Here is a 20,739-nt window from a genome sequence, read left to right as displayed (position 1 = left end):
AAAATGCGTCTGTTTTAGCCATCCCAGAAACTCGTCAGTACGGTGAATAATGTCCTTTATGGGTTTTAAATTAAAATGGAGTCTGTTCTCTTTTTTTCGTCTTTAAAAAATTTGACTAAAAGATTTTTTGACTTTGCTATTCTTCGTGTACATTTTTAAATTAATTTGAATGTTGTTATCCGTCAATAAAATGTTTGTATAAAAAGTCTGAAGTTGCTTTTTAATAAAACTAAATGTTCATCTGTGTGGCTGTAAAATGGATGTACTCACGGCAGGAGAAGAGCAACAGTGCACTGCCTCCCTCTGTAAATGGAAGTATAGCACATTCATCTGCGTCTGAGAGAGAGAAGAAAAAGTGGGGGTTAGAGAGAAGTGTGGTTGTCCGTTTCCTGCTTTCAGTTGATGTGTGCGCAGAACACAGAAGAGAAACTTCCTTGACTGAAGAGCCTCAGACAGCGTAGAGAGGAACGCCGTACCAAATGCTGTGCACATAAAGAGGGAGATTTATTAAAAAGGACTATGAGCCGTGGATCTAAAGGTAAAACGGAGGGCATCCGGAGCTCTCTGCTGAGCCCACAGGAGAATGAGAGGCTGGACGAGCTGCTGGGCAGAAGGTGTGCTGTAAGTTCAAAAGAAGGGGGAGGGGGGGGGGGGGGGTGATGATAACCTGCTATATTTGTCCTGACTTGTACCTTTTTCTGACGGAAGAGTTTGCAGTTAAAAGTGAAAGGAAATGGCATCCAAGATAATACAGGTTATTCCGGTTGTTACACAAAAATGTAAATAGTCTCAGCCGCTCGAGACTTCTCTCTCTCTCGCCTTGGTGGTTAAACATCATATCCTGAATGTGATGATATTCAACTTTACTAACAACAACGTGGTAATTTGACTCTTTTTCTGAGTTGCTTTTTGTTAGTTTATTGTCTTACTTTTTATTTGTTTTGTTTCAATTTCCAGTCTTACTTTGACATATTTGCTACTGTGCTGTTCATGCCAGTGCAGTTTAAACTGAAGTGCTGACATTAGGTCATCAAAAAAAAGGAGGTAGCTGTAACAGGAAACGGTGGCTGAACCATTTCCTCCTCTGGTGTCAGAATTAGACACTGCTGTTGACTTTAGTCTTACAGTAGAGCAGAAGTTGCTTTGTTCCTGACTTTCTTTAAGCACTCTGCCTATACAGCTGTCTCCGTCTAGATAAAAACAGATATACCATGATAACTGATGAAATCAAGAGCATCACAGCACTTTAAGTTGTCATCTGAACAAATGAAAACACTTGAGGAAGTGAATCCACCTAACCATAAAACTGCACATTTACATGTTGAACTGCAATAAAAGCGCTTTCAGGTGTCCCCGTTGGCGCTGAACTGTTTTATCTCTGTGTGTGTGTTTTAGTCCATGGCCACTGCAGTAGCACAGCTGTTCATGGCTCTGCCTCACAGTCCCTCCACGTGGAGCCTGCAGCACACTGGAGTGGTGTGCTTCATCAAAGACAACCCTCAGCGCTCCTACTTCATACGGATGTTTGATTTGAAGGTAACAATGCTGCCATTATACCAAGAGTCTGAGTATTTAGGCCCTCTTTAGCAGTGGTGTAGTGGTCATTGATAAAGTGGGTATACTGTAAACCACCAGAAGAAGAGGGGAGAACGGGGTCGGTTGGGACACTTTTCTATCGACACCAAATAACCTTCACTTACAGACTACTTGAACAGTAATGAAAATAATTTGATCCCTGAACAGATACAGGTATCTGCTAACAATTAAAGCTGAAGTAGTCACATTGGAGTAAATGTGATGTAAAAAAAAAGTTTTTTTTATAAAACGGTCACTATATCCTGACAGTAGTGCATGAGACAAGTAATCTGAAAAAATAATGTGTCTCTGTGTCCTCCGGTGCTCCTAATGGCATCTGCAAGATTTCACAGACAACCAAAAGGAAAAACAACCAATCAGAGCCGAGCTGGAGCCTACCGTCTCTGAGCAGCTGTCAATCACTCACAAACTCTGATCAAATAGTCAACCTAGGCAGCGCTGATCAGATATGAATCAATATTATGTTACGTTAATATCTAATTCTCGCCTCAAATGTTTTTCAGAAACATCTTGTAGTGTACTGTTTAGCTGTAAAATGAGAGAAAGTTTGTGACCCAGCAGCCATGTTGAGATCTCTTGAGGGAATACCAAGCACCGCTCAGATTGCCGGAGAACAGCCAATAGGAACGCTCTCTCTCTGAAATGACCTGTGATTGGTCAAAGTCTTCCATCACAGGCTAGATTTTTTTTAAAGCCTGAAAACAGAGCCATGAGGAGGTGCAGAAGTCTAGTTTTCTCTCAGAACACTTGAATTACAATATGCTGAAAGGTTATTATGGATTTTTTGCCCAATGATGCCCAAAAAGTGTTGCCTACTGAAGCTTTAATGAATGTAGTTGCTTTCTTACTTGCTAAAAAAATATGTGTACCAACTGTCCCCGCTCTCCCCTATAGACCCTCCACTACACCACTGCTCTTTAGACTGATGATCTAATCACTTTGTGTGTGACTTATTAAACTAGATTACTCACATCTAACATGACATGTGGCATATTTACCATGTTATTTCCACAGACAGGAAGGCAGGTGTGGGAACAGGAGCTCTACAACCAGATCATTTACTCCTCTCCTCAGCCCTTCTTTCATACCTTCGCTGCGGATGTAAGCACACCTTCATCTGACCTCTTCCTCCTCCTGTCGAGTTGTTATGATGTGATGAGCTGCATGTATTACCGTTAAAACTATAAACTGTCGTTGAACCACTGTGATTCACTCCTTCCACTGGACGCAGGACTGTCAGGTCGGACTGAACTTTGCGGCGCAGCAGGAAGCAGACGCTTTCCAACATGCTGTCGAGGATAAAATCAGCCAGAGACACACCCGGCAAGGTCAGTGAGGTCACAGACACACAACACTTTAGATGCATATTTTTAACACGAAATAATAAAATTATTCATTTTTTGCAACAATATTTTTTATATGTTATTGTGCTATTTTTTTGTTATAAGATCCTGGAAAAAAAATCATTTTAATTATTTAAATTAGGTAAATATTTGCCGAAATATTAAATATTTTACAAGTGAGTTCTTATTCATTTTCGCAACAACAATATTTTTGTATATGCTATTGAGCTATTTTTTTTATAATAAGATCCTGGAAAAAAAATAATTTTAATAAATTTAAATTAAGTAAATTTTTACCGAAATATAAAATATTTTACAAGTGAGTTCTTATTAATTTTCGCAACAACAATATTTTTTATATGTTATTTGATTATTTTTTTGTAATAAGATCCTGGAAAAAAATAATTTTAATCAATTTAAATTAGGTAAATCTGTGAGTTTTATAATGTAATAAATAGTATTCTTTGAAAAGATATAGAGAATACTAATTAATCGATAAATGCTAGTTGATAAATAATTTCTTTCATCCACTTTTAAGCAATATTTAATTGTTTTTAAGGCTATTTTGTATTAATGGTGTGGTAATGTGTCTCAAAATGGTTTCTCTCACTCCTTGTTATTGACAGATAAGAAACAGCGCCCCCTTCCGCCCAGTGGTAAGATAGCACTGCACTTCATGACTGTATAAATGCATTCACATACTGTATGTAGCAAACTGTACAAGTATTTCTCTCCTCTTTTCCTGTCACTGAAGATAGAAGTTCCCTGCCTCGAGTCCCACACGATAAAGGTACACAACATGTCACCTCTGTAACTTTTACCACCACCAGTGATGCATGAAATGAAATAATAATAATAATACTCTGTATCTCCTCCAACAGCGTCACCTGGCGGCCCTGGTTCTCTTCACATTGCCACGGTGGACATCCAAAACCCAGACATCCATTCGTCGCGCTACCGCACCGCACCAGCTTCTACCTCTTTTCTGTCCAGCAAAGGGAAGAAGGATAAGAAGAAAGGGAAAAAGGGCCCCAAGTTCTCCAAAGCAGACATAGGGGCACCCAGTGGGTTTAAGTGAGTAGATGAATGTGTGAAGAGAAGTTTGGTTAATAATCTAGAGGAGGATATAGTTTAACAATATTTGTGTCTCTTTTCGTTTCCTTCCCGTCAGGCATGTGAGTCATGTCGGCTGGGATCCCAACAACCTTGACCCTGACCTGTTGAATCTGCTCTCCCGGGCTGGGATCAGTAAAGACCAACTGAAGGATGAGCAGACTTCCCAGGACCTTTTTAATGCCATCGAGCGGTCTGGAGGCATGGATGAGGTCAGGAGGGTGGCGAACAGAGGTGGGATTCATTATTAATCTCGCTGCTCCTCAGAGTCTAATGTCATTTTCTAAAGCTTGGACTGAATTATCTTGTTCCGTTGCATTACAGGAGGTGCACCTCCACCACCACCTGGCAGACAGGGGCCTCTGCCTCCTTTGCCGGGCTCCGGTGGCTCTGCTCCGACCCCTCCGCCTCCGCGAAGCCGCTCCGGCCCCCTACCTCCCGTCCCGGGCCACTCACCTCGAGGGAGCCCGTCCTCCCACCCGCCTCCTCCTGGACGTGGAGGCTTGCCACCTCCGCCTCCTGCAACAAGCAGAGGCGGCCCTCCTCCACCGCCGCCACCTGCACACTCCGCACATTCTCAGTTCCCCCCACCGCCATCCTCAAAGTCCCACAACCTGCCTCCTGCCCCACCGCCGTCCAGCCAACAGCGCTCCATGGGGTTCGCACCTCCTCCTGTTCCGTCTATGCCCAGCAGAGGAGGAGGTGGAGGGCCTCCTCCTCCTCCTCCTCCGCCCCCTCCACCTTCCCAAACCTCTTCAAGTTTCCCACCTCCTCCTCTTCTTTCTGGTGGCCCTTCACCACCACCTGCCCATGCAGGTGGAGGAGACGGCAGAGGAGCTCTGCTGGATCAGATCCGAGGGGGGATGAGGCTCAAAAATGTAAATTTCCTTTTCTCAAAAACATTTTATACATGCTATACAGTATACATACACAAGTCTTGTTTGACATGCTGCAATGTGTCATGATTCAAATGCTGTCCTCTTGTCCTGGTGTGTGGTTTAGGTTATAGACAGTCCTGAAGGTCCAGGTACTCCACCAGAGTCAGGCGAGGGCATCGTTGGTGCTCTCATGATGGTCATGCAGAAGAGGAGTAAAGCCATACACTCCTCTGGTAAATATCACAACATTAATTATAACGGAGGAGCGGAACCAAAAGGGCCACAAAAAAAGTCTCATATCTTCCTATTTGTCCTCTCTTTCAGATGAAAGTGAAGATGAAGGTGGAGATGAAGACGAGGATGACGATGAATGGGACGACTGATGTTGAAATTCTTGTTTCTGTGGATTATATAATCCTCTGAATTGTATTACTGGTACATGTTGGATTTCAGGTTCAATAATTGATAATAAAACTGGAATATGGCTTGAGTTGAACTTATAAATAATTTCAATATAAAGGATGTGAAAGAGAAAGAAAACAAGTTTAAGAGAATTCTGAAATGTTTATATATTTGTTCGAACATTTCCAGTGTAGGTTCGACAGCATGACAGCACTGTGTTACTCACAATGACGGTGAATGGCGGCTCGGACCGGAAAACAAATCTTGTTCCTTACCGCTTCCACTAAAAAGAGCCATTTTAAAAACCTGTAAATACAGCATATGACAGAACACCAACAATCAATACTAAATCTGAGCCAGTTCCATTCCCATTTTTATAATAACATACTGTACATTAAAAAAAACAAAAGTTTCATTTTCTCATACATCTGTGCAAAGATCCCAAATTCCCTCGAATACCACCACCGACAAAGTGCATAACTGGAAGAACACTGTATGCTATACATATCTTCAACACCCACATACTGCAGGTCACTAGAGCACGGGACAGTACGGGAGTCATTATATGACAACATCCAATGGAATTAGCTTAACAGAATACTTTACACCTTACAAACATCATGACACGCCAGGTAAAATGTACAACTTGCAACAAGCAACAACAGTTATGCATGCAACGTGTGCATTCATATCATCATAATATCTTCATACAATACAAGAGTAATCCAACGACCATATATATTATATTCACAATCAATATATTACATTTCTGTTTCAAGATACTTGACAGGACCATACCTGTGGTTCTGCACGTCGAAGCCTATTAACTACATGATGCGTATACTTTACATCACAGTCTACCAGTTTCCAAAACACCAACAAACTTGTGTGAAATATGTGGTCCATCAGAAAAAGCAGAAAACTCTTCTTTGTTGGTGCATTCAAGGACAATCCAAAATTTAAGAATCAGGTGCTGAAAATCTCTCACAAGTTATGTTGTGGACAGTGTGCAGGGTCTTTTTGCTCTACATTGTCGAAACGTTGATCTTCCACAGTGACTCTCAAGTCACAGATGCTGGGGTTTCCCACAAGCACCTGAACATACCAACGAGAACATTTTTAAAATCCCTTTGATAGGTGATCAATCTTGAAATACGGAAGAGTATTAGAGCCAGGCATAAGGGGAACAAATGAGAGGAGGAAGATTTTTTTTAATCTAGCATTTCGAGAAGTTCAGAATGTCGAGAATTAAGTCACAATTTCAGTATATGTGCTCATGCTTGTAGTTTGATTTATTCTCAAAAGTTTGACGTTTATTCTCAACATATCGACTTTATTCTCAAAATGCAAAATCCAGGGCTGCCCCCTCTTAGTCGATTAATCTGTCGTTTTGGTTTCAGTTGACTAAGATTTCTTTAGTCGATTAGCAATTTTTTATGTTTTTTTTCATGCTGAATAACTTAGTTCCCGAAATACAAAATAAATAAAAAATGTCCTCTTCTCAACTTTTTCCTTACGCCTGGCACCAATGATCTTCCATACCAAAAAGTTTCAAGTCTGTAAGTTGATTTAAATGTGGCCTGAAAGATGTAAAATCTAAAAATGTCCGGTGTTCTTTGGGAAGTGGTCACAGGTGATGTAAAATATACACAATTTGTATTTTCTAGGCTGACACTTGCAAAACCACAAATATAGAACTTTAACGACAGCATGACAGCGTCACCTGCCCAACGAATGGAGGTGACACACAAACATGCATGTCAAACATAAAAGTCCACCATAATAGTCCACACAGGCCAGTGTTGGACAGCGTCCGTCCCGTCCTCTAGCCGAGGCCTTGGTCCTGGCCCTCTGTGTGCCTGCGGCTGGTGCGCTTGCGCTGCTGCTGCTGTTTGGGACTGAGTTGTTCCCAGTAGGACTGGCAGTACTGGTTGATCAGTCTAATCTCAGGCGGGAAGGGCGTGGGGACGAGGGACGACTGCGGGTTATGTCCCGCTTGGCGAGTTTTTGGCTCTTCGTCCTCATCTTGAGCGGTGAGAGCTAAAACGATGTCTCGGTCCAGGATGCGCAGCGCCACGCGGGCCACCGTGTGTTTGAAGTTGTTCTCCGTGGCGAGGCAGTGGTAGAGCCCCGCGTCTGATTGGTTGAGAGACTTCAGGAGGATACCGTGGTTTGTCTTCAGGATACCTCCCACACGGTTGAGCTGCAGAAAAGGGAACGAAACAGCAGGAGTCTAAGAGAGGGAACAACGTATTTGAATTTGCATACAGATTACAAATGGGCAAGTGTATTTTTCTTATTGGGAAATGCATTTATTCACTTTCTTGCTGAGAATTAGATGAGAAAATTGATACAACTCTCATATCTGTCCTGTAAATATGACGCCAGTAGCCAGTTAGATTGGAAATGGTGGGACACAGATAGCCTTCCAGCACCTCTAAATCTCACTTAATAATCACTTAATGTTCTGCTCGACTGTTTGGTAGAGCACATTTCTAGTAACTATATCTTATTGAAAATGGGTTGACCTTAACTCACCCTGATCTACCACTCGGTTTAGGCATGTTGTGCTAAAAAAAATCCACTGGATGTCGCTGTGTCTTTAAATAGCATGCCTTTATAGTTGCCTTCCTACAGGAAGTTAAAAAGTGACAAAAAAGGTGACATGAGGACGCGGTAGGTAGGCATATTTTTGTTCGACATATCATAGTTTCAGATGCCTTACTGAACAGAATTATGTAACTTGATACTAAAATTAAAAGTCTAATAAGGGTCAAATAATTTCCTAAAAACATGCTCTAACAAACGGTTCAGTTGTCTTTTTATAGTAAAGCTAGAAAAGCTAATAATGTAATTCAAATTGACTATTTGCTACGAAATAAAAACAAAACTTCTTATCATTCATTGTTGTTAATATGATACATTTCATGTTATTCCATAATATATTCTGTAATAATTTAATAAGTATGATTTTTTTACTGTCAAAAAACATGCACTACCAAACAGTTGAATTGTCCTTTACTGGTAAAAGTAGTGATGCTAAGATAATATATTTACATTTTTTATGAATTTTTTTTTTTTTAGAATTCACTGTTGTGAATTTAATTAGTTAATATCATATATTTAATGTTATTCCATTATATATTTGATGAAAAAAATACATCAGTATGATTTTTCAGCATTTCTGAGATGTATCAAAGTAACATACTGTAAATATGATAAATATCTACAATAAATACGTGGAAATAATACTAGTTCTGGTAATACTACTAATTCCATGGTAACAAATTGACATATGTTGGTATATTAACCTATTGCTGCACAATAACAGTAAATGGTTTGTATTTTTCTTTTACTATGAAGCAAAGTTAGGTAGAGGCCTATATTAAAAACTGTGGGGTCTGTTTTAAAAAGGATTGATTGTTGTCACATTTCCATTGCTTTTTTCTTAGTGAGAACATTAAAGGGTTAACATGGTATATCTCATTTGTTTAATTTATACACAAACCAAAGTGCAAAAAACAATTTGTTGGCGTTTTTTAAAAGGAGGTTATTTGGCTTGCTATTTATATTTATTTTTACCGGACAGATGCAAGAGTGACATCGATATTCTCATCTAACTTTCTGCAAGAAAGCAAATGGTCGTATTTCCCAAAATGTCAAACTATTCCTTTAACTGTTCTTCCTCACCACTTTCCTCTTTCCTTCCCTCTGGAAGAGCCACTTGACGGAGGCCTGGGGAGAGCGAGGCTGACACTCCAAGAAGGTGCTGCTGCCCTCCACCCCGAACTGCACTGTTTCCCTCAGACGTTTCTCCACTGCACACAGAGAGAGAAGAGAAATAGTGAGAAACTGCTCAAAACTAAATCTGATGTATGCATGAAAAAAAAAAAAAAAAGTTGCCACACCTTTGGCGTTAAAGCCCCTGCACTGCCTCAGTGGGTCACCATGTTTAACATCCTGTCTTCTGCTCCTCCTGAGGCAAAGATCAGAATTAAGTTGACACACACAAACTGTCTAGTTCAGAAATAGTGAAAACCATAGAGACATGCGCCGCCCACTGACCTCTTGGTGGACGGGGTGAAGGCAGAGCAGCTCTCTCCATCCCAGGCACAGTAGGGGTCTCGAGCCAGACAACAGTCAGAGCACGCCCTGCCGTACACGCCGCAGCGGTGCAGCGACACCTGGGTCAGCCCCGCGTCTGATGACACGTACAGCTGTTGCTGTGGTGACACAAGAAACAGAAATTAAAACTCAGCGTAGTTTGGTTCATGCACTGAAATGTGAATTTGTCTTTAATTATCTTACTCTTTTAGAGGATATCTTCATTGTTTTGACTGGAGCTCTGGACTGTAAATGAATAAACAACAAGGAGATAGATTATTATGACTGTTCATTTATTTAATTAGATTATTTTTGTCTTTTTCAGGACCTCATATTTAGACATACCCGGAACACCTCCACTTCCTCTAGCGTCAGTTCCTCCATGCTGGTTGGGTCCTTTGGCAAAACTATAACTTTTTGGACAGTGCCCCGATCTAGAGGTGAGAGAAATTATATTTAAGATCTATATTTTCTTGTCAAACTAATCCTAGTGGCGTCGACCCTGCAGCTGTCTCACCAGTCCCCAGGAAGAGCACCTCGTAGCGTGCATCCACAGCGTCCACCTGATCCACCACCAGGGCAGTGAACCGGTAGTCCACTCCAGTCCTCACCACCAGGGGGCGGCGGTGGATTGGATAAACTGGGTGGATCATGAGGGGATGGGCTCGGATGAAATTCACAGTCTCATCTGAGAAGTTCTTGGAGGAGCGGATACCAGGAGTGAAGGTTCCTCCTGGACACTGGATGGGAAGAAAGAAGAGGTGGAAAAAAATGTTTCTTTTGATGCAGATTTAGATGGTTTATTTGATTGTGTCAGTTTTGAAACATACTGATCCAGGCCGTGGGTAGGGAATCTTGCCGGTGTACTCTGTCCATTGGTAGTTGTGGCCATGTTTGTGGGCGAACGGTCCGTTGAAGACATTGCGGATATCAGCCATCGAGTACACGCAGACTGCTGAGCCCTTGAACACAGAGCTTGAGCAGAAACAGACAATTAAGGTTAAGAGGGAGAGGTAGGAGGCAGCTTGCACCCTATCCCTGAAATTAAAGAGGACCTATTATGCTTTTTTTCCTTTCCTTTAGTGATATATAGTTTTTTGTGCATGTAAAAGGTCTACAAAGTTACAAAGCCCAAAGTCCACGCCAAAGGGAGTTACTCTCCCCCACAGAAACACTGCTCCTGAACTGCCTGAAGCGCCTCACTTGAAGTCCCGCCTTTTCCTCCGTAATGTGGTGATGTCACCAAGTAACACATTTGCATAACGGCTAGTTTGGCACGTCCTCAAACAAAGCTAGTTAGAGCGGAGCTGGAGTGGAATCCGAAGAGTTTGGTTCGGTAGACCAATCACAACAGAGTGGGTCAGCTGACCAATCAGGGCAGACTGGGCTTTTGGTGGGGCAGGACAGGAGCTCAAACAGAGCGTTTCAGACGGAGGGTGAAAAGAGGTGCTGCAACACAGCCGGTATGAGAAAAATAAAGCGTTTTTTTTAACATTAAAGCATGTAAACATGTTCAAGTAGAAACCCCAAATACAAGTATGCACCGAAAAATAAGCACAATAGGTCCTCTTTAAAGCATTAACCGTCCACAAAAATGTGTGAAGGAAAAAACAATGAAGTTGGGTGAGGTGAGAATTTATCAAACAAGCCTCCAAAAACAACTCACCCCGCTGTAGTGAAGAGAGCGTACACCGTGGGGTTTCGTTCATCCTGTGTAGGCTGGATAAACACGTCCCCTGGAAGACGACACCAAATCAATAACATAACATTAAAAGCAGTCGCAATGAAAATGCAATCAGTTTAAACACGGTGCTTATTTTTATTGTGGCCTCACGTAGTTCATCAAATCGTGTCTCCACTCCATCTTCTCCTATCACCGAACAGATAAGGCGAGCCTTCAGGAACGTCGTCCAGCGGTTCACCAGGGACTTCTGGCCTCCTTCATCATTCTAGACAGGAAGGAAATTAGGTCACGGCTCAATAGGCCTTAATGCGTTTCATATTACAAGATAAGCTGCGTATACTTTCACTATATTATACGACGTGGTTTGGCTCACCAGACACACTCTTCCCACCCGGGCTAAGACGCTGGGGCTCGCCCCGCCGCTCGAGTCTAGACTCTTCTCGCGGAAGAAGAAGTAAAGCTTATCGTCGTTCCTTTCTGCGCTGTCAGGGATCTTCTGGATCTGAACAAACACGGGCTCTGGAGGATAAAAACAGATAAGCGGAGAGGGGATTGAGGCAAGTGGTTGTCAAATAAAACGAGAGGAGCCATAACCTGTAATCAGCAGCGTTTTACCACCTCACACCCACACTTTACCCACCGTTGAGCCACCTGGAGTCGTACTGCTCCGTCCTGATTGCCGTTCTCCCTCCCATGGTCCTAAACAGAGCTGCATCTGTACTCATGAAGTCAATATGGACCCCTGCGTATAGGTTACCATCTGCAGAAGTAAGAGACAATAACAGAATAGAAAAATTAGACTTTTTGATTCAGTAGCGTAAGGAATTTTTCAGATTTGTAAAGATTTTTTCAGTAAATGGAGCATGTCTTACCGATCAGAACTGCAATGTTCTCCTGTTTGGGATCATAGGAACACTTTCCCTTCCCTGAATCCACATACCCAGGGACCAGCCTAAACAGGTAGTCCTGCAGGGAGAGAGCATGCATTAAAAATAGACCCGCTAAAACGTCACATGGGAGCATGGAGAAAATCACAAACAAATCAGTGTCCCAGTTTGTAGTCCTGAAATATTTATCAGGACAACGCTTTCCAGGCCTACTGCTGAGGCTGTAAATCCCGCTCGGGGGGGAGCTGTAAGTGTCTTTTGTGTTCACCTCTGCCCTCCAGCCTCTGTTGATGAATGTGCAGATGGGCTGGTACGCCCCCGTTCCACAGGTGTAGAGGTGGGTGCGGTTCCACGGCTCGATCAGACGCACAAAGTTGGCACACTCGCCCTGGACAAAGAGGAGTAAGACCGATGGAATTCAAACACCGTCATTGAAAGGAGACGTTTTTGAAAGAACAGGATGTAAATACGTGATCCCACCTGTCTTCCCTTTCCCGTCATCTGGCATTCTCCCTTTCTCTTAGCAGATGCCGGCCAGTGGATCTGTGTTTTCGAAAACAACATATTTAGAGACTTAAAGCGGCAGTAGGCAGAATGTTTTTGGCATCATTGGTCAAACATTCCATAATAACCTTTCAGTATATTGTAATTCAAGTGTTTTGAAAGAAAACTAGACTTCTGCACCTCCTCATGGCTCTGTTTTCAGGCTTTAGGCTTTAAGAAATCTACCCCATGATGGGAGACTTTAACCAATCACAGGTCAGAGAGAGAGAGAGCGTTCCTATTGGCTGTTTATTCAACTGAGGCAGCTGTCCATCACTCACGAACTCCAATCAAACGGTCAACCTAGGCAGTGCTGATCAAATATGAATTAATATTCTGTTACTGTAACAATTTCTCACATAAAATGTTTTCAGAAACATCTTGTAGTGTACTGTTTAGCTGTAAAATGAGAAAGTGTGCTCCAGCTGGTGGGCGGTGCTTGGTATTTCCTCAACTGATCTCAACATGGCTGCCGGGTCACAAACTTTCTCATTTTACAGCTAAACAGTACACTACAAGATGTTTCTGAAAACATTTGAGGCGAGAAATAGGCATTACAGTAACAGAATATTGATTCATATTTGATCAGCGCTGCCTAGTTTGGGCCTGCACGGTGGTGATTAGTCGGCTCACAGCAAGAGAGCCGCAGGTTCGGCTTGGATTCGATACGAGCTTTGCATGTTCTCCCCGTGTTTGCGTGGGTTTTCTCCGGGTACTCCGATTTCCTCCCACAGTCCACAGTCTGACTGTTTGATCGGAGTTTGCAAGTGATTGACAGCTGCTCAGAGACGGCAAGGCTCCAGCTCGGCTCTGATTGGTTGTTTTCCTCCGGTCTGTGAAATCCTACAGATGCCATTTGGAGCACTTTTTCAGATTACCTGTCTCATGCTACTACTACTACTGTCAGGACATAGTGACCATTTTATAAAAATAACTTTTTTTAATCATATTTTTTCCATTTTCTACCCACTGCAGCTTGAAAGCGACATACTAAATAGCAGACTGGATTTAAGAAAAAGCAAGCTGGTACACACTATGAGCGGCTCCTTGTTGACGTTGTGCATGTCCAGAGCCACCAGGTACTCCCGGCTGCCCAGGTACAGCCGGCCCTGATCCTGGTCCATCAGGAGGATGCGGTAGTCGCTGGTGTTGAAGGAGAAACTGAAGGGCCGTGCTGCCCTCGTGTCCATCAGCTCTGTGTTTAAAAAAAACACACCATTTGTAAAGCCAACAGCAGGGGGAGCAAAGGTTACCTCGCAAAAATCTAGGCCCATTATTCCTTCTTTATGCCTCTAACATGTTTCATTACTGACTTAGATGAACTCGGTCCCTTGTGCAACACCCCTCTCCCTGCTTTTCTGGAAAATGTGTGTCACTGATTAAATATAACTCACTCTTGGAGCATTTTTGAGAAACATATTCGCTTTTAAGATCTCAATATTTTATGTGTCCTGACCGGCTGATTGAGTTTCAGGCGCCACACGCCTTTGCGGATTTAGATGAAAAAAAGCAGGTCCCTTAGGAAACACGGTCAGTGGAACTCTCGGTGCTAATTCTTAAGATCAGGATTGTGCTCAGCAGAGCGTGACCTGTTAAGACACGCCGTGGTGGAAAAGGTTGCTCCTTTTCATTTTTTTGTTCTCCTGAAAGCTTTGATTGAACAATTTTCATCTGCTGTGTGCTGCACATTCTTCTATCCAACAATCCATTTTAAAAAACCACATAGAAATCACACATCTGTGGCATGTATTGACCCCCATATGTGTGTGTGGACACAGCGGTGGCATGTTAAAGACAGCAGGCTTACATATTGACAAATGTTCCCAGGGACTTTCAGAAGCCAGCTTACAGGGATTCAGGAGGAAGCGCAATCTTTATTTACATCAAAGCGCCTGCCATCTTCCTTTGTGAGGTCAATGTTAACAGGATGCAGTCAAGGTGCCTCACTAAAATAAGCTATACGCAATCGGATCTCCGGTAGACACGGGACGGAGCCTCGGAGGTGGAGACGAAGGTCCGGTTCTGCTCCCTGAGAGGTAAACACAGGATAACTAGCCTCTACTCCACTGGGCCATAGTGGATCCACTGGACCGGCTAAATGTGGAAACACCACACCCCTATACATGTCTCCATTCTCCCAAAATAGCAAACAATGTACTGCCATCATCTGGTAAACATTCAGCAAACACTTATCCCCTGACAGCATTCTGACACCGATAGGGAAACACTGGGAAGGACACACGATTCATGTAAGCTACTACAAGCCGCTATCGTGTTACAACTGGACAACATATTGTCACTGAGGCACTAATGAGCGCTGCTGTTTAGTCAAATCTCAAGCATGAACAGACTGGTGACAGTGCTGAGAGGGCATGAGATCCTAAAACACGGCTCCGGTTACACGGCACATTTTGCTCTCTAGCAATGCTGACTAATTCTGTCAAACGAGACACGGTGAGTCTCTTTGAAGTGTGTAGAACTTCCCAGCGACAGAGGAAACAATACTATCCTCTACAGGCCTCCCGGACCCCAGAGTGTCGCTCGGTCCGGCTCATTCGCCCACAAGAGTCACATGTCCTCCAGCCGAAGCCTCCTCCAGAGGCGCCTTTGGGAACAAAGAGCCTCGGTGTCACAAACAATGAACAATAAATCCTTGGAGTGGCAGAAAACAGTTGAGGGAGTAAATCCAACTTTGCCACTTTTTGGTTTGGTATTAGGGGGAGGGGGTGTGTGTGTGTGTGACTGCTTTATCTTCAAAACCTCACCAACAATCTAAGAATTCGGCAGCTGCTCCAAAACAAGAGCATGAATTTATCATGGAGAGCTCTACAGATGTGAATTCCTGTATCTTACACTGGGAGGAGGAACGTGATCAAGTTCAAGACCAAACTTGTGTAATTGGTCAGACTGCTACTTTGTGCACCACAAAAAAAAAACACACACACTGGTGTGTATAAGCTGTTTACTGCGAGGGGGATTAGTGTTAAAGGTCATGTAAAAATGCACGGCAATCATTCTCTCAAGATTCAAATGGAAGCGTTGATGTATATACGACAACCACGTACACAGCTGTTTTCAGTGACAAATTCAAAACAACTCCCAAGTTCATCAACCGCAGATCTCGCGATTAGCTCACCTCTAATCTGCGTCAGATGTCTCGTGTTGACATCGTGCAAAAAATCATAAATGTTTCTCAGTGAGTCACTGCAGCTGAACAAGATAAAACACCAAAACTCGCTGCCTGGACCTGAGCTTGGAGCAGGACATTTTTTTGCCTCCACATGAAAGCACTAAAGAATGCTATAAATCCGATTCACACCTCTAATTCCCACATACAGGTGTGACGCTTGTGTGTTTGTGTGTGCAGGTGCATTTGAAGTGGCGACATGCTACAGGGATGAAAAGATAACTGTAATCACGGAGCACTGTTTGGATCAAAGGTGTCACACGAATATTTGTAACATGAATCTCTGCCATTGGAGTAAATGGGGATGAGGAGAAAATGGGAAAATCCCAAGTGGTTGTATTTAAAACCACTATCCACCCCTATCTTGAATTCACACCTCGCGGCCAAAACAGTTCAACTCTCTGAAATATCATTTCAGCTCTTTTGTGATCAAATTTCAGGTGTTTCCTTCTTGTGTCATCGTGTCAGACATCAAAAACAAAGAAGAAATGACAGGTCAGACTGCAGTAACAGTTCGTGTGGGTATTAGGGTGTGGGGAGAAACTTTTGTCGAAGGGCACTACCAGTAAACCACACGTAATATCCACCTTTTGTTTCCAGTGTTGGGCTGTTTGACATGTGGCAGGAAATAGGTTCTTTACATATGCATAAAGAGGAAACATAACCACGGGTGTGTGCGCACGAGTTTGCAGACTTAGTGGGAGAAAGCAGACAAGTAAGAGAAACTTTTAACATTGTTAGAGGACTTTTTGAGTTAATCTGTCGGAGCTCACCTTTGAAGGAGAGGCGAATCCGCGGGGCAGACTGCTGCAGGGCCCAGCCTCTGTAAACACACAGGGCCAACAGGAGGAGCTGGGCTCCAGATGCTGTCATGGTAACAGTCATGCAGGTAGCCCACAGAGATCTAAATCTGGACGAAAAAAAAAAAAAGAAACAGGAATGAAGTGTTATTATAGAGTGCCCCATGAGAAATAGGAGACAGAAAAAGGACAGGAAGAGACTCTCTCTCTCTCTCTCTTTCTTTTTCTCTGATGTCTGTGATCAGAAGTTTGGCCTGCAGCCTTCCAGACGTATAGTTTGGCAGGAGAGAACAACGTCCAAATCTTCACACCTGCTCTGGAAAATCTGACAGCCCTATTATTTATTTAAAGTGTAAATGTAGTGAGGTATGTGTTAAGACTGTATAATGGTATTTGGAAGCACAGTCACATGGAAAATGTCTAAAAAAAGGAGGTTAGTCGTATTGTCTTCATCTTCTTAAACATATTTTCTTTAACATACATTTTCCTAGAAAGCTGAATAAATAACAAGACTCTGATAATCATCAGCGATTCCCTCTGTCTCCGTCTGAGTCTCTCAACAAAGCCCATCCACGTACTTTCCAGGAGCTGACGAGTGAAACGCATGACAGTTCAAAGAAACAGGTAGTCCTCGCTGAAACAATTTCTGACAGTTTAGGGGTGTTGGAACGTAGTCTAAACTGGTAGACCTTAACTCAGGCATTCATTATGCATCTGCACTTTGCTTGGAGAGGATCCCGTATAAATTATGAATACTAAAAGCTGAGTCCACAACATCCATTAAATTGTCTCCCTGAAGGTGTGCTTTGCTCGGGATATAAGCCACCCCCAAGGGCTTTTCTTTTTCTCATGGCATCCATGTAGCACAAGGCCCCCACTGGAACACGCTACAAGCCTCCAAATGAGGGCTTTTAGTGCGAGTTATCCATGGAAAGATTTCACAAAAAAACATATTAATACACTGTGTTTCACAATAAGGCATTCATTTATGTATCACAAATATGTTCCCATGTAAAATAGGAACAGGCTGATGAAACTGAAATGACTGGCACGCCAAACATTTAGAAATTAAAAACAGAAGCCACTGGGAACGCCTTCCTGGCACAGTCACACAGTTGCCATATATCTGCTCACCAGGGGAGCTTGATCTCTATTCCTCCTATCAAACACTCTATATTCACTGATAATAATAATAATAATAATACATATGCAGCATGAGATTGGTCATCAAAATGATGTAGACACACATTTTATGTCAAGAAGAGTCAGGTATTTGTCACCTAAAGATTAAAACATCATTGGATCACTTTGACTTTATATATCATAAGTCAAATGCATAAATAATCAATAAACACTGTCACCAAAAATGTTATTAGTCAAGTAATCATAGACAAATTTGCATAATGATATGGACATTACAGTCACATTTTTTAAGTCTTTAGTTGAATATTATTTTAAAGAAAAATGGTCATAGGCAACAGGGCAAAATGGCTCAGTGATTATCTAAATACATGTCTAAATGTCTATTATTAAGGCTGCAACAATTAATCGATTAGTTGTCAACTATTAAATTAATCGCAAACAATTTTAATTATCAATTAATTGGTTTGAATATTTTTTTTAAAGAAAACAATGTAAAAATTCTCTGATTCCAGCTTCTTAAATGTGAATATTTTCTGTATTTCTTTACTCATCTTTGACAGTAAACTGAATGTTTTTGAGTTGTGGACAAAACAAGACATTTGAGGACGTCATGTAGGTCTTTGGTAAACACTGATTGACATTTTTCACCATTTTCTGATATTTTATAGACCAAACAACTAATCGACTAATCGCTTTCAATCTTTTTTTAAGAAAAAAAGTACAAATTCTCTGATTCCAGCTTCTTAAATGTGAATATTTACAGGTTTTTTTCTACTCCTCTTTAACAGTAAACTGAATATCTGACATCATCGTGGGATTTGGGAAACACTGATCAACATTTTCTGACATTTGATAGACCAAACAACTAAACGATTAATCGGTTTGAGTATTTTTTTAAAGAAAAAAAGTCAAAATTCTGCGATTCTCTGAAGCTAGCTTCTTTAATGTGAATATTTTCTGGTATCTTTACTCCTCTCGGACAGTAACCAAACAGACCAAACAACTAATTGATTAATCGAAAAAGATAATTGACAATAAAAAATAATCGTTAGTTGCAACCCTATATAATATTTAAATGAGGATAGAAAAAGAAGAGTTAATATTAATACATTAAAATAATTTAAAAAGCACCAATCAGGAATAATGTGCCTTCTATGTCTTCCTCTATGGCAGTAAACTGAATATCTGACATCATCGTGGGCTTTGGGAAACACTGATCAACATTTTCTGACATTTGATAGACCAAACAACTAAACGATTAATCGGTTTGAGTATTTATATCGAAATTCTGTGTTTCTCTGAAGCTGGCTTCTTAAATGTGAATATTTTCTGGTATCTTTACTCCTCTCTGACAGTAACCTGTATCAATACATTCAAATAATGTACAAAGCACCAATGAGGAGTAATGTGCCTGTGTGGCTCCATGTACTGTATGATGGCCTGGTTGAACCTCGAGGTACTTGGATGATATTTTCTACTGGTTTTCTGTGCTGACTGGTAATTAAAGTTCAGCTGTAATAATATATGGTTTCTCTTTAAATAAAAATAATTATAGGATTCCCAATAACCTAGTTCCCTTTCCCTGGGAGGAGGAGGAGGAGGAGGAGGAGGAGTGCGCACTTACCTGTTAACTCAACATCCAGAAATAGGAACCGAACAAATGGGAGTTCTTCTACTTCTACCATACAGAGTAACCCAACAGGAGTTAAAAGTTAAACCAGAGACAAGTTAAAGGTCCTACCTTTTTTTTTTTGCTTTCTTTGCTTTCTGACTTTCTCAAACGCCTCTGAGATCCAAAAAGAAGAAATAGTTGCGGGATGTTACCGCTGCATTCCCCGCGTTATGTGCCTCGGAGCTGGGCTGGAAAAATCTCCTCTCAGCAGCAGCAGCAGCGTCTCTGCGCAGGCATGAAACAATCCGATAGGTTTACAAATTCCCCTTCAGAGAGAGAGAGAGAGAGAGAGGAGAGAGAGAAAGAGAGAGAGAGAGTGAGTGAGAGAGAGAGAGAGAGAGAGAGAGAGAGAGAGAGAGCTACCTATCAGTCCCTGTTAACCAATGTTTTTTTTCCTCCATGCAACATATATTTTAAAAAAGAAAGAAAGAAAAACGCACAGCTGATCCCTGAACACAACTCTTTCCAAAAACAAAAGTTGAACCCTGGATGGCAGCAAACATCAGCGAGATGTGAACAAGAGGTTAATGTTCCATTGGTGCTGTATTAGAGGGGGGATAGTTGGAGTGTGAGTCTATAGTGGACCAGGTGCAGGTGTTGGACTGGGAGACTGAGCGTCCTGCTGTCCTCTCCCTTCTGTTCTGCCCCCCACACCCTGTTGGCCCACAGCAGCATTGGACCAAACCTCTTGGTACACCATATGGGTATGATTAACCCTCTCACTGCTGCTCAGCTTGCTCCACTCTACACTGTAAACTGTTATTATTAATCTGTGTCAGCTCAAAGTTTATTTAAGGTGAATAACTCACGGTGACAGGATGGCCTGTATAAATGTTTTTCTCATGCACCAGGAGGGCCACTACTAGACTATTCTTATACATGATTCAGGGGCTGAAATCCACTATTAAAGAGGAGCCCCGGCTCTGCCACTCGGACAATGTCACCATTACTCTTCAGCTCCTCTACATCAGAGCCAGGTCAGCCGAAAAAAAAAAAAAAAAGATTCCTGGGATTCCTCTCGGGTTGGCTCTGGAGCTCATGACAACGGTGACAAAGCAGCCAGAAGGAGGAGGTGTGGGGGTGGGACTGGACGTAAAGGACATCCATCCTGTTAACAGAGCCTTGAGCTTGAAAATTAAAAGGGCGCCTCTCATCATTACCGGCTTTGTGGTGAGCTCTGACGCAGTATGGTGCAGCGAAGGCACAAAAGCAAGAGAGCGAATGTGTTCGGAGCAAGACAGTAAAATAGAATAAACACACGAGAGACAATGTGGTGCGTCAGTGTGTGAAAGGCCACAGAGGAGATCACAGCTCCTGGCAAGCGTCTGAAAGTTTTAATTCTAACTTATTGAAGCTATCTTTAACGCACGTTCTCGGTTTTTGGATT

The 20,739-nt window shown here is 42.2% G+C and overlaps 2 protein-coding genes and 1 long non-coding RNA gene across 6 annotated transcripts; 1 reads left to right on the top strand and 2 right to left on the bottom strand.

Annotated features, from left to right (window-relative positions):
- Window positions 1–98: 98 nt before the first annotated feature.
- Window positions 99–2,792, bottom strand: LOC119489577. Its single transcript, XR_005207206.1, has 2 exons — window positions 2,595–2,792; window positions 99–336 (listed from the first exon to the last, which is right to left on the bottom strand). It is a non-coding gene; the product is annotated as an uncharacterized LOC119489577 (long non-coding RNA).
- On the top strand, window positions 390–5,420 carry LOC119489575 (wiskott-Aldrich syndrome protein-like). 3 transcript variants are annotated; one of them, XM_037772210.1, is made up of 11 exons: window positions 390–621; window positions 1,396–1,536; window positions 2,611–2,697; window positions 2,828–2,924; window positions 3,566–3,595; window positions 3,694–3,729; window positions 3,821–4,013; window positions 4,111–4,286; window positions 4,377–4,930; window positions 5,055–5,163; window positions 5,255–5,420. In XM_037772210.1, exons 1-11 carry the CDS (start codon window positions 520–522, stop codon window positions 5,311–5,313), a joined length of 1,584 nt encoding a protein of 527 aa, XP_037628138.1. In that variant the 5' UTR covers window positions 390–519; the 3' UTR covers window positions 5,314–5,420. The 3 variants fall into 3 exon arrangements, with proteins under 3 accessions (XP_037628138.1, XP_037628140.1, XP_037628139.1); XM_037772212.1 differs by having other exon boundaries at window positions 459–614; XM_037772211.1 differs by lacking the exon at window positions 390–621 and adding an exon at window positions 659–880.
- A 60-nt stretch (window positions 5,421–5,480) lies between these two features.
- Window positions 5,481–19,665, bottom strand: LOC119489574 (semaphorin-3F-like). Of its 2 annotated transcripts, none has more exons than XM_037772208.1 (18): window positions 19,427–19,665; window positions 16,511–16,649; window positions 13,585–13,745; window positions 12,488–12,550; window positions 12,276–12,395; window positions 11,993–12,086; window positions 11,761–11,880; window positions 11,494–11,639; window positions 11,271–11,385; window positions 11,103–11,172; window positions 10,267–10,411; window positions 9,954–10,176; window positions 9,782–9,870; window positions 9,641–9,682; window positions 9,398–9,555; window positions 9,241–9,308; window positions 9,023–9,150; window positions 5,481–7,565 (listed from the first exon to the last, which is right to left on the bottom strand). In XM_037772208.1, exons 2-18 carry the CDS (start codon window positions 16,620–16,622, stop codon window positions 7,158–7,160), a joined length of 2,262 nt encoding a protein of 753 aa, XP_037628136.1. In that variant the 5' UTR covers window positions 16,623–16,649; window positions 19,427–19,665; the 3' UTR covers window positions 5,481–7,157. The 2 variants fall into 2 exon arrangements, with proteins under 2 accessions (XP_037628136.1, XP_037628137.1); XM_037772209.1 differs by having other exon boundaries at window positions 7,158–7,535; window positions 19,427–19,663.
- Between the last annotated feature and the right edge of the window lie 1,074 nt (window positions 19,666–20,739).

Source organism: Sebastes umbrosus, chromosome 6, assembly GCF_015220745.1.
Source record: "Sebastes umbrosus isolate fSebUmb1 chromosome 6, fSebUmb1.pri, whole genome shotgun sequence".
NCBI lineage: Eukaryota > Metazoa > Chordata > Actinopteri > Perciformes > Sebastidae > Sebastes > Sebastes umbrosus.
This window is presented reverse-complemented; position numbering and strand designations above follow the sequence as displayed.

Bases quoted from the DNA above. Each gene is read 5' to 3' on its own strand.
- LOC119489575 (XM_037772210.1), top strand. From the start codon at position 520: ATGAGCCGTGGATCTAAAGGTAAAACGGAGGGCATCCGGAGCTCTCTG. The intron at 2,698-2,827 runs GTAAGCACACCT...CACTGGACGCAG, and splicing joins TTCATACCTTCGCTGCGGAT to GACTGTCAGGTCGGACTGAA. The intron at 3,596-3,693 runs GTAAGATAGCAC...CTGTCACTGAAG, and splicing joins GCGCCCCCTTCCGCCCAGTG to ATAGAAGTTCCCTGCCTCGA.
- LOC119489574 (XM_037772208.1), bottom strand. From the start codon at position 16,622: ATGACTGTTACCATGACAGCATCTGGAGCCCAGCTCCTCCTGTTGGCC. The intron at 12,551-13,584 runs GTGTGTACCAGC...TCGAAAACACAG, and splicing joins TCAACAAGGAGCCGCTCATA to ATCCACTGGCCGGCATCTGC. The intron at 9,871-9,953 runs GTGAGACAGCTG...TCTCACCTCTAG, and splicing joins GGTGCTCTTCCTGGGGACTG to ATCGGGGCACTGTCCAAAAA.